We start from the raw sequence: 12,545 nt of genomic DNA on the forward strand, positions 1-12,545 counted from the left end.
CCTGGTTGGTAGCAGGACCATAAGACCCAGCAGAGAACAAGAACAGCAGGGGGAGCCATGCTTGCTAGGGAGAGGCCATCCCTTTCCGGCACTGCTGCAGAGTGAGCAGGCTGGCACTGTGCTGGGTGGTATAAAGAACAGGGCACGGTGTGAAGCTCTGTCTCATACAGAACCTGATCAGCAAAGCCTCGCTCTGTAGCTGGCTTTTTTGGACAACCAGCCTCCAAATCATGACATGGAGACTTATTATTAATTATGAATGCTCGGCCTTAGCTTAGGCTTGTTTCTAGCTAGTTTTTTTTTAAACTTAAATTAACCTATTTCTATTAATCTATGTGGTTCCCTGAGGCTCATTTACCTCATCTACGTACTGTCCGTTTTGCTTTCCTGTTTCTTCCATGTCTGGCTGGCTGGGCGCCCAGCTGGCTGGTCCCTTTTCTATCTGCTCGCCAGCCTTGCCTATCCCTCTTCTGCCTAGCTATTAACCACTCAGTTTTTTATTAGTTCAATCAGGTGCCTTAAGCAGACAAGGTAAAACAGAACACATCTTTTCATAGTTAAACAAATGCAGCATAAACCAAAGCAACACATCTTTGCATAGTTAAGCTAATACTCCACAGCATAGCTCCACTGAAGAGAACACACGCAACCATCGACAACCTCTGGGCCCACCTCTCAACCTCAGAGGCCCTGCTTTGCGTCTCAAGTCATGTCTGGCAGTTCCCACTGAAGGTGGTATGGCAGAGCAAGATGCCTTTGGTTTCTCCATGGTCTACCCTCACCTTGGGGTCTTCTCTTCCTACAGCTCCTTCCCACCTCAACATCCAGTCCCTTTCCCAATCCCTAGCAGGTTTGCATTTGCCACTTAACATTCGAAACTCTCCCCCACGCCTTTGCCCACCTGTCCCATCTATAACACACCCAAGACTGACTAGGTGATTCATCTTGTTCCTCAAGGAAAGGAGATCCATTTCTGCTCAGTGCTGCTCCTCACATTCTGCACCACTGAACAGATGACTCCACTCTCATTAGATCCGTCTACATTTTTTTTTCTTTCGCTTTGCTGTTTATTGCTTACCAGACCACATCCTGTTCCTCTCATTGAATTCCATTCTAACCTCACATCTTCCAAGAAGTCTACTGGGCTTCCATCGATGGATGGTGGAGTCACTGTCCAAGTCAGTCATCACAAAGGTCACGTCTCATGTTACAACACCCTTTACTGTTCGAAAATCCTTGAGCACAGAGCAATGGGAGCAGTTACTATTGACCCCATATGTTTGTAATCCAAAGTTGTGTTTCAGTGACCTGCCCAACATCACCCAGGTAATAAGGTGCTGCACCCTAGCTCAAGCTCAGATCCGTCAGCTCTGGAGTACCAGGATGCTACTGCAGCATCCTTCTCCAGCCCTTGACACCATCACTCTTACAACTACACTCTTGTTTGTGTTGAAGGAGTTGGGTTGTTTGGTTTCTGTATCTTCGTGTTCTTGTTGGCTATATTGCCAAGTGTTTATTACGTCTGCCTCAGGTGGTTATGTGCCCACGGAAGTGATGGACAGAACGGCCTTTTCTGACAGTGTCTCCCAATCTTAGAGTACGGACAACTACGGGATCTGAGCCTGGGGATAAAGAACGGCATAAGATGGGTGCTTGTCAGCTTTAAGTGCAGGGCAGACCCTCCATGGAGGAGGAGTGTGGACAGAATGCTGATGAGAATAAGAGCAGTCACCATTTGCTGAGTACCTGCGGAGGGTGAGGCATTATGCTAGTTCTTTATTTATGTTATTTAACCCTTACAACAAATGTCTAAGGGAGGTATTATTGTTATTGGCAAACGAGAAAACAAATGCTCAAAGATGTGGGGCCAAGGTGCAACCACATTTGTCTGGCCCCCAGAGGGGCATATAAATAGCAGACTTCAATCTGTACATTTAAAAATATGATAATCCCTCACTCCCTGAAGGCCAATCCTACCTCTGGCTCTCCCTTTCCCAGCCAACAAAAAAAAAAAAAGCCAGGGAGAGGAAAGCAGGACAGGTTGTACCTCATACAAAAACACACGCGTGCACGCATGCACACACACACAGACACACACACACACACACACACACCACTTATATTTGTTACCACCACCCTGGATTTCATAGCTAGGGTGGGGGCTTGAGTTTCCCCAAGACCCTAGTCCCCTTCCCTGGTGCTAAATAAAAGTGAATAAATACTAAATAAATACAACTGGGATCCAGGACCCATCCTGCCTTCCCCTCTCCCTCCTGTGACCTGCAGGGCAGAGGGGGCAGTTTAGATAGGGGGCGTCTCCTAGCCCCTTTCCATTCACCTACACATCACTGCCTCCCAGGGCAGGAAGCCAGGGCAGGGCCAGCCTGCAGTTTAGGGCAGAGAGGCAGGGCAGATTTCGCCCTCTACAGCACTTCCCTGCTGTGTTTTAGCATGAGGCAGCTGCAGAACCTCCTCATTCTCCCAGATGAGTCCGAGGCCCCGGCACCCCAAAAGGGCAGCCGGGAGAGTGAGGTTATTTCCTGCCAGCCCAGGGACGCTTCCGAATGATCTCCAGAATCTGTGCCCGGCGGTGCAGCCAGTCTTGGGGAGGAGGGCGTGGTGTTGAAGGAACTGGTCGGGGAACGAAGAAGCTGTACCGCAGACGTGCGTTCTGTGGGTTGCCAGCCACCAGGACTTGCAGCGTCAAGGGTTGGGCCAGAGGCCCATGTCCAGACAGTGTCTCTGAGGCTGCCGTGGCTCCGCTATAGCGCAGACTGACTGCCCCAGGAAGTGTCACATCCGTGGGGGAGGGCATCAGCGTGTATTCACCATTGAGGGCGTAGGAACCATCTGGAAGCTTCAGGGCCAGGTAGATGCTCCTGGGGCCAGAACCCCCTTGCTGCCGTACAAGAATATGGGTGGCCCCGGCGGGGATAGTGACCACATCACTGTATCCGTACCTGTGAGGAAAAAGGAAAAAGTAAGTAAAGAACTCGTGTACCTGTGAGGAAAAAGGAAAAAGTAAGTAAAGAACTCGGCATCTCTCGAATCCCTTCAGCTTGCCCTACTGTGTTTGCCTGAGTGTGTGTGTGTGTGTCTTCAGGCTTACATGAGACATGTATCCACCTGAGAACAGAGCTACCAGCAAGTGTGTCTTCCTCACTGGACACTTCCTATTGCTGCTTTTTATTTCAGTCCCGGCCTCCTTGGGGCCTGTGCAGTTCCTACTCTTAGTTCCGAGGTCACCACCCCAGGAGGCCTTCCCTGGTGCCCCCAAAGGCTCTTACGGCATCCTGTGTCCTCTCTGTCCACCGTGTGGAACTCTGCATTGTAATGTCTGCTTGTCTGTCTCCCGCTTTAGCGTTTAGCCCCAAGCCCAGCAGAGCGACCAGGAAAACAGAGGGGAAACAGGAATGGTGAAAAGACCTGAATCTTCTGAAGGAGCCCGACTGCTTGCTGCAGCTAGAACCATTCCCACCGCAGACCATGCACTTGTCAAACTTCTTTTTGGATCCAATAATCCGGTCACAGCCAGCATGGATACAGCGCCCCTGGACACAAACCGAGGAGCTGTCTGGGGAACACGGAGTTCCGTCTGCCACCTGAGGAGTAGAGGAGGGACATGGCTAAGGGTTCTTGCTAAGTAGGCAGGGGTTTGTAAGCTAAACATCTGGAAAGTGGTATCAGGAAAAAAAATGGGTAAGGAAGGGGATGTAGTGGGGCTTTACCTATATGGAATTTTTTTCTTTTGTTTTGTTTTGTTTTTTTTTTTTTTTTTTTTTTTTTTTTTTTTTTTTTTTTTTTTTGGTTTTTCGAGACAGGGTTTCTCTGTAGCTTTGGAGCCTGTCCTGGAACTAGCTCTTGTAGACCAGGCTGGTCTCGAACTCACAGAGATCCGCCTGCCTCTGCCTCCCGAGTGCTGGGATTAAAGGCGTGCGCCACCACCGCCCGGCTTGTTTTGTTTTTTTCAAGACAGGATTTCCCTGTAGCTTTGGAGCCTGTCCTGGAACTAGCTCTTGTGGACCAGGCTGGCCTTGAATTCACAGAGATCCGCCTGCCTCTGCCTCCCGAGTGCTAGGATTAAAGGTGTGTGCCACCACCACCCAGCCTCTACAGGATTATAATGATAATAGTGATATGATCATTTTCCCAGCATTGCCTATGAAACAGGTGATGTGCAAAATACTTTATAAACAAAATCTAGGTCCCACAATTACTACATGAGATTTCTAAGGATAAAATTATGAGGTTTAGAAAGATCACAAACTGAGAAGGCAAGGGTTTTTAGTCCCAGCAACAAAAACTTAATGGTATGGCCTCCAGATGGACACTAGAGGGCAACAGACCTGTAGGAATTTTCTATAGACTACTGGGAATGAGAGGGGGTCCAAAACTGGTAGGCAGGGCATGCTTTGCCTTGAACCAGCCACTCTGTAATACAAAGGGAGTGTCCGGATGTCAGTGATTTTTGGGAGGTCTGTCCTTTGAGGACTGGCTGTCCGAGAGTCAATACTTTGAGAGAGGACTCCCTGGAAAGGAGAGCTGAGGACCTTCCCAAAAGGCCACCTGTTTCCATCCTCATCAAATGGGGTACAAAAGGATGAACAAAGAGGGAAGGAAACAGAGATACGACAAGTTAGAGCAGCTTCCCCGGTCACATATCCAGAGTTAGGCATTTGTTTCCCTAATACTGGATGTGGACAAACAAGATAGTGAATCTGTAGGCAGGCCAACATGGCATAATGCACTCCAGCAATGGTCTGGAGGGACTCTCCCCGCCCCCCAGAGAGACCACTGGGATGTGTGTAAGCCCTGACTGGGCCTAAGGGTTTCTGGTCCTCACCCGTGGCTCCAGTACATAGTAGTAACCTAGTGCCCGGGCCTGGCAGGTGAGTTTGCACTGGTCTCGCGGGGCTACACCTGTGTAGCGTGGGACCCAGTCCATGGGCCCTGGGAAGCTCTTGAAGAGGTCTGTCCTGTGGTTGTAGGCAGCACACTGCTCCTCACGGAAGGTCAATGCTATGGGGATAAAATGAGCAGACTGAGCCTCTCTCTCCTCCCACTAGCCCACACAGCCTTCCACCTAGCCTTTCAGAACCTTAGCTGGCATGACATCTCTCTCCCTCACAGACTGCCAGGGACAGTTCTAGAAAGATAAAGAAAGTAGTCGTCGTCTGTCTCCTCCCCCCCCCCCCCCCCCAGCAGAGTCACCAGCACCTTAGTTCCGCACTCTAGGGACAGCACCTCTCCTCTAGCATCCCCTCCCAGGGCTCTCCGCCTTCCCAGCTCTCACCTGAGCCGCTTGGGCAGTTCTCAGTGTTGCAGGAGCGGAAACGGGTGCGGCGACCCTCGCAGTACTTGCCACCGTTCCGGGGGACGGGCCTTGTGCAGTCCCGGGAGGAAAACTGGACACCGCCCCCACAGCTCCTAGAGCAGTCACCCCACGGTCCCCAGGGACCCCAGCCCCCAGCCTGCGGAATCTGCAGAGGCACAGAACGGAAGTGGGATAAGCACACTCTCCTGGGTTTAGAACCAGTCTCCTCCCTGCAAGCCTTTCACCCGAGCCATGCCCTGGGCTCTCACATCGAAGTCTTTTAGCTGGTCCACGTGAAGACAGCGGCCGCCCATGCAGGCCTGTGCGGATCCGCAGGGAGTACCGTCAGCCCAGGGTGAATGCTTAGTCTGGCACATAGCATGGCCATTGAGGTGGCCCGAGCACCAGAGGGCAGCACAGGGTGGTGGCAGCTGTGGACAATGGTGTGAGTCAGGCCCAAAGGTCAGTTGGCACTGGCGGTCCGCATCGTAGTCCTTGCCAGGAAAAGTCACTGGCAGATGCAGGGGAGCCTCTGGTTTGTCTAAGAGACAGTGCCCTGAAAGGGGGTTAAGATACAAAGTTAGCAAGAGCCTGAGGTGGGCACTAAGGATTGCCAACTGAGAGCCTGGGCTCCCTGGTGGCTAAGGGTGCTTATTATGTGATCAGTACTGGCAAAGCCTTGAATCCATATGATTTCATTTACTAACCACACCACTGTGAGATACTGGCTGTTAGTATAGCTAACTTATAGATTAACTAACTGCAAACCCAGAGAAGCGAAGTAACTTAAGCCGCCTGTCTGCACATAACAAAGAGCTCAGTCAGCACAGGAACCAAAGCGCTTCTGCCTCATCTTACTCACCATAGAATTTATTATCATTTCTAGTATTTGGGCTTTAAAACCTTTTTTTCTTATTATATTCACTTGTTCATTTGCACATGCCACAGCACATGTATGGAGGTCAGAGGCCAACTTTCAGAGGTCGTCAGGTCATTGGGCTTGGCAGCAAGCACCTTCACCTGCTGAGCCATCTTGCCGACCCTATCTGGAGTCTTGGGGGCAGAGATTCATTCACTCCATAGCATCATATAGCTTGGAACTATTACATAACCCAAGCTTGCCTGGAAGTCATGTGGCAATCCTTCTGCCTTAGTTTCCCCAATACTAAGATTATAGGCATATATTCCACTGCTTGGTTCTGCTACACATTGTTTTTAATAGATATGGTCTCTATACAGTCCTGGCTGTCCTGAAATTCACTACATAGACCAGTGTTGGGATTGATGGCATGTGCCCATCTATAGAATTCTTGAGAATGCCTCTAGTCAGTAACTTTGGGCAGCTGGAGAGTTGGTTCCACAGTTTAGAGCACTTGGAGAGGTCTGGAGTACAGTTCCCAGCGCCTGCATCAAGTAACTCACAAACTGCCTCCAGTTCCAGGGGATCCAACACCCTTTTTCTGGCCTCCATGGGCACCTTCAAGCATGTATGCATACACACATACACACATAAATAAAAATAAAATAAACTTTGGAGAAAGTCGTTCAGCTATCTTGTACACTTTATCGAATGACAAGGTAATTACATTTATAGCTAATCCATTTCAACACTGGACAATGCTAGCTTCTTCTTCTTCTTCTTCTTCTTCTTCTTCTTCTTCTTCTTCTTCTTCTTCTCCTCCTCCTCCTCCTCCTCCTCCTCCTCCTCCTCTTCCTCCTCCTCCTCCTCCTTCTTTTTTGGATAGGGTTATTTTGTATAGCTCTGGCTTTCCTGGAACTTGCTCTGTAGACCAGGCTGGCCTCTAACTCAGAGACCCTCCTGCCTCTGCCTCCCAAGTGCTAGGATTAAAGGTGTGCCACCACTGCCCGGTTTAAATGTAAATTCTAATTGTATGGAGCCAGTATTTGCCTCCCTTACCTGTGCTATTTGTTTTCATAGGAAGTGGGAACCACACAAAGACAGCAGCATTTTCACCCCATCACATACATCAGAGACAGCACACATGGAGGAGTCAGTAGGGCCCATAGAAAATGTTCCAGAAAGAAGAGTCCAGTGGGAGATGGCATGAATCAAGTCTTATTCTGAGAAAGATGTCGCCTGCTTACCGTAGCCATTGTCCAGGAAGTCAGTGATGAAGCGGGCACTGCACGGGGACCAAGGCTCTTCAGGATCCACGTGAGCCATAACTGGAGCCATGACGTGGCGAGTGGAGCCCCCCTGCCCATTCAGATTAACACATGGCTTGGAGTTATCATGGAGCATGTTGAAGACATGGCCTGTAAGAGAAGAGATCCTGCTAGCGTCCAAGGGTTCCATCCTGTGTCCTCGAGGAGGGGGGTGGTCCATCATAAGCTTGGTTGCAGCTGCTGTTGATCAGCTCCACCTCCCCTCCCCTCCCCCAACTCAAATCTCCTTATAGTTCTCTGAAGGTTCCATATGTAGCCCCTATTGCTCTGTCTTCTCTTCCCCAGAGGAAAGGCCTCTTCTGCATGTTGTCCACTGTAGCTAAGACTCCCAATCCTCAGTCCCCATTCCCTTACTCTCTCTCCTTCCAAACATGTAATTCATGTACATATATACAATTCAAAGAAGTTCCCACCTGCCTGCTACTTTTTTTAATAGAAAAATCTATGTTTGTCTGCACCCAGAACAGAGAAGGAGATTGAACTTGGACCTAGGCTTGGGGAGGAGGAGGAGGAGGAAGAGAATACCTTGGTACCCCCATTTGCACTCTAGTGAGCCCCTTATCTCCTTATAGCATCCCCAGTACCCTTCAGGTCCACTTCAGGGGCCACACTGCCCCAGTGCTACCTTACCCAGTTCGTGAGCAGCAGTGAAGGCTGACTGGAGTCCGTCATCCTCCACAATAGCACAGCTCCGAGCCGGATCACACACTGTGCCCACATCAGCCATACCCAGAGTGTCACAAGTAGAGACGCCACACAGGTCCTGTGGAGGAGGAGCACAGAAGAGGCGTGGGGCTGATATCCAGATTGGTGAGGACCCAGCATGGCCAGGGCCCGGATGGTCACCCCACGGCAGGATGGCTGGGGCCAGGTACATGTTGCACGACTTTAGGGACGCCCTTTCCATCAGGTTTGTGTATGGGCAGTGTCTCTTTGTGTTGTGGTTCTTAGGTGTGGTACTGCCTGGGAGCCTTACCTGTCGGGTGAACAGAATGGCTGTGTCAAAGTGGTCAGGATCTGAGTCCTCAGGGGTGTTGAGGCCCCGCTGCCAGGCGCAGAAGCTGCGTAGGGTCTGGGCTGCACTCGGCCCCACTTGGGGCCCTTCCTGGCCTGACCCCAGGATCACTAGCCGAGTCACCACCAAGCTGACAGGGTTTCGGATGCTTGGGTGCTTAAAGGCCTTGGCTGCCGCAGCCATAACTGTCAGCAGGTAGCGCTTTAACCCCGTCCCGTGGAATGCTGCCATCTTGTCATCTGCCACCACCAGTGTCTCCACGAATCTACTCAGAGAAGCGAAGCGCTGAAGAGAAAAAAAAAAAAAAATGAGAGGAGGGTCCTGAAACAGCCGCCCAGGCCCATGGATCCCTTCTCTCCCTCTCTTCCTGGGTCTAGAACTCAGCAGAGTCAGCTGGCCCTCACATGCCTCACAGGATTCCTGAAGTGACTGGTTTGGACCCTCCCCCTAACCCCAAAGCACAGGGCTTTTGTGGTAATGTTGAAGAATCAGCTGTTGTTCTGAAAGAGGAGAAGGCTTTGCCACGTTTCAGGGCTGAGTGGGCCCCAGAGGTGAAAAGCAGCTGGGACTGCTCTGGGGAGGGGCACTGGGGGTCCCTGAGTGTGGCAGGGGTTGTCGGAGCAGAGCTCGAGAGAGGGCCGGGCTGTGACAAGGCCGACCGACGTGTCTGCCCTATGTGGTTGGAGGAACAATTCAGTCAGCAGCTAGGGCCACGGCCAGATCTCAGCGTGGCGGGTGTGGAAGGAGCGTCTGGTCTGGATTAAAGCTGGAGAAGGGGTGGGAGAGAAAAAAGGGGGAGACCCAGGAGTGGGAGGGAGGAAAGGATGGCGCCTCCAGCAGCCTAGCAGCCAGCCCACAGTGTGGGAAGAGGATTGACCCAGAGGTATGGATGCTTCTCCTCGCCTGTCCTACTTCACCATTTGCCAGAACAATTTTAAAGGCAACGTCAGAAGCCAAAAAAAAAAAAAAGAAAGAAAAAAAAAAAACCCAACCCCATCAGGCTTCAAACTTCACTTCTCTAGCTGGGGGTGGGGGTAAAAATCACTGGGGCAGAGAAAAGAGCCTAGGCCAACAGGCCGTTAGGAGAGCTTTACTGCTGGGAACTGTGTCAGCAGGAGACTCCACGGCCAGGAAGGGGCGGGGTGTGTGTGTGTGGGGGGAGGTCGTTACAGCCCAGAGAATCTGTGTTACCTCGGGGAATCCTCAGAGCAAAGCAAATGGCTAAGGCAGGGAGAAGCCAACACTTTTCAAAGTAAGGGTAGTGGAGATAGGGAAGGCAGAGAGGAGAAAGGCTGATAAGCTAGAAGTGGAAGTGGGAGGAGACAGGGTGAATAGGGGTCAGTAGGACAGACGTGGCGGGAGGATAGCACAGGACAAAAACTCCAGGGTTGCCTACCTTGGTTCTTCGGGGAATGGGATTGGGGCTCCCAGAAGGAGCCTTGACGTTGCACATGGGACCTTGGCTGCTGTCAGGACTCTTCCGGCGTAGGATGTGAGCCCCTGGTCCCCCAGCAGAGTTAAGGGAGCCTCCCTCCAGAGGCTGGAGGTGGAGTTCAGCCCCTCGGTACTGCAACACCCCTAGTAGGGCTCCCCCGTCCCAGTGCAGAGATGCCACCGATTCCGGATCTCCATTGATGGTGCCAGTCAGGTAGGTACCTGGCTCTGCCCCACCCAGCATTTCAGGTGCCTGGCCCAGGTACTGCACTGTCAGCCCCTCAACCTGGACCCCAGGGTCCTGCTCTAATTCTAGTAGTAGCACCTCCCCAAAGGCTGGCAAGCGGTACAGCAGCCTGGCAGGGGTACCTGAGCCGGGCAAGATGCTGCCATTGAGCTTCTCTGGAAACACGATTTCCTCCTCCCGAGGGAGGGGGCTGGCTGCCCAGGCTAAGGGCAAGAGGGAGGCCAGCAGCAGCACCAGCGACCGCCTCCACTCCAGACCAGAGAAAGGCACTGTGTGAAGCTGCAAGCAGAGTTGGGCTCTTCGCAGCCAGTGCCCAGTCAAGCCCCTGCCGGGATGCAAGCCCATCTGGGACATGGTACCCCTGCTGCAGCTGGGATGGATTGAGGCCATTGGAGGCATCAAATCCTCCCCACCCTAACTATGGAAAACTCCTCGTTAAAGCCGGAGGGGCTCGGATTTGCGCCAAAATCTAAGGCGAAGTTTTTAGAGGGGCTAGGGACATTCAAAGAAGATGAAGAAAATAATCCCTGGGCTCAGGAAAAGCGCCTAAGGACCTCTCTCCTCCAAAACTTCCTCCTGTGCCCTTCTCTCCTGGGTCTTTGTCTCTCCCTGTCTGTGTCTTCTTCAGCTTCTCTGGCTTCTCCCTCTGCCCAATTGTGGCTCTCCCTCAGTGCCTGCTCTGTCTCTGCCTCCCTTTGCTGTCTCTTTGTCTCTGTCTCTCTTCTCATCAGTCTCTTTCCTTTCTGTGTATCAGTGGGTCTCCCCCGGGTTCTCCCCAGCCTGTCTCCCCGCCAGCTCTTTTAAGCATCCCGAGCCTCCCTCTGTGTGTGATTGGCTGATCTGTAAGCCACTCAGCCAGAAGCTCAGTCAGTGGGACTCAGACGCATGTATCATCGCTTCCCAAAGACCTTAGTTGTTTCTTTTCTTTTCCTTTTTTTTCCCCTTTCCCTTAAAAAGAAAGAAAGGAAAAAAAAAAAAAAAGAGGGACTTGCCCAGGGGAAGGGAATCTCTAGCAACCAGATGCATTATGGGCACTGAGCCAGCTGATGACACATCCTTTTCCCAAATCCCACCAGCAGCCCTCAGCTGTCTCTTTCCCTTTTTGGTGGGACAGAGCCCCAAGGGAAGCAGGGACTCGGGGAAAGGGCCTGGCGAACACACACAGATGAGATTCTGTCCTGGGAGAATTCATGTCCCTCCTGTCCAGCCTGGAATAGCCTGACACCCTCACATGTCATTTTTGCTGCCCTCTACCCCAGAAGCTGATTTCAAGCCGTCTGGGTTTAAAAGGAAGTGGCGAACAGGTAAAGAAGTATTAAGAGAGAAGAGAGGATGGGACCAAGTGGAAGAGGCAGTAGAGACAGGAAAGCAGGAGACAGCAGTCAGGACCTTTCTGTTGGGATGAAAATAAACAGATGACAAAGGAGGAGACAAGTCAACTACTTTTCTTTTTATAGGAGGAAGATCCAGAGTATATCTTTTCTGCTCTCTCTCTCTCTCTCTCTCTCTCTCTCTCTCTCTCTCTCTCTCTCTCTCTCTCTCTCCCCCTCTGCTATGCCTTCCTGAGTTACCCCTACCCTATCCAAAGCATGAACAGCCATTTCACCCTAGGTCTCCTCCTCCCCGACTTCCTGACTGCCCATTCCCCTGGCTCAGCTCCCAGTAGCTTCCCCCAGGCTCTTGGCCCTGTTCCTACCTAATCCCAACTACCCCAACCCCCCCCTTCCTCAAGCCAGCCAGCCTCTCACCTAGACAAGACCTGCTCTCTTGGGAACCCAGAATTACTCAAAGTCGATCCCCACCCCCACATTTCGAATCCAGTGGTTCCTGGAATCTTTGACTCCTCATTCTCCATGGGACAGAGCAAGAGACTGCAAACAGCATTTGAGGGTACTGAGAGAAACAGGAGCCTAGAACCTGGGATGGAGCTAGTGATTGGTGGGTACATGTGTGGGGTGTTAGAGAAGGGAGCAGAGTTCTCTGATTCAGAACTGGAGGGGACTAAGGAAATAAATAGATGACTCTGAAGGCAAAGAAGCAAAGAGTTCAGCAGTAGGGCAATGTCTGTCCACTCCACCCTGTGTTCACTTGTTTCCCCAGGAAATCCCCAGAAAGGAGAGTACACTCAGCAGTCCCTTCCCTTTCCCAGAGAAGCACCCCCTCTCCTACCCCATCCCCTTTATTCATTCTCTGCCTTGTCACCTCCTGTCCCCATGGACGGACATGGTATTCATCAGAAGGCTTCCTCTCCCCCTCCCTTCCTGCTCCAGTCACTAATACCTGCCCTGGTGCCTATCACTTCCTGAATTACCCGCCCTGTGGTGACTTCTAGTCTCTCCTCTTGACCT

The 12,545-nt window shown here is 51.6% G+C and overlaps 1 protein-coding gene across 1 annotated transcript; it reads right to left on the bottom strand.

Moving 5' to 3' along the window:
- Positions 1-2,083: 2,083 nt before the first annotated feature.
- Adamts4 (ADAM metallopeptidase with thrombospondin type 1 motif 4) lies at positions 2,084-10,817 on the bottom strand. Its single transcript, XM_038349217.1, has 9 exons — positions 9,913-10,817; positions 8,478-8,801; positions 8,132-8,264; positions 7,421-7,591; positions 5,584-5,870; positions 5,294-5,480; positions 4,844-5,019; positions 3,427-3,602; positions 2,084-2,960 (listed from the first exon to the last, which is right to left on the bottom strand). The coding sequence occupies exons 1-9, from the start codon at positions 10,594-10,596 to the stop codon at positions 2,534-2,536; spliced, it is 2,565 nt and encodes an 854-aa protein (XP_038205145.1). The 5' UTR covers positions 10,597-10,817; the 3' UTR covers positions 2,084-2,533.
- Between the last annotated feature and the right edge of the window lie 1,728 nt (positions 10,818-12,545).

This window comes from Arvicola amphibius, chromosome 12 (assembly GCF_903992535.2).
Source record: "Arvicola amphibius chromosome 12, mArvAmp1.2, whole genome shotgun sequence".
NCBI lineage: Eukaryota > Metazoa > Chordata > Mammalia > Rodentia > Cricetidae > Arvicola > Arvicola amphibius.

Excerpts from the sequence above, each read along its gene's own strand:
- Adamts4 (XM_038349217.1), bottom strand. The coding sequence starts at position 10,596 with ATGCCTCCAATGGCCTCAATCCATCCCAGCTGCAGCAGGGGTACCATG. Across the intron at positions 5,020-5,293 it reads GAACTGCCCAAGCGGCTCAG|CATTGACCTTCCGTGAGGAG; the intron begins GTGAGAGCTGGG and ends TTATCCCCATAG. Across the intron at positions 2,961-3,426 it reads GGCTCCTTCAGAAGATTCAG|GTACGGATACAGTGATGTGG; the intron begins GTCTTTTCACCA and ends TTTTCCTCACAG.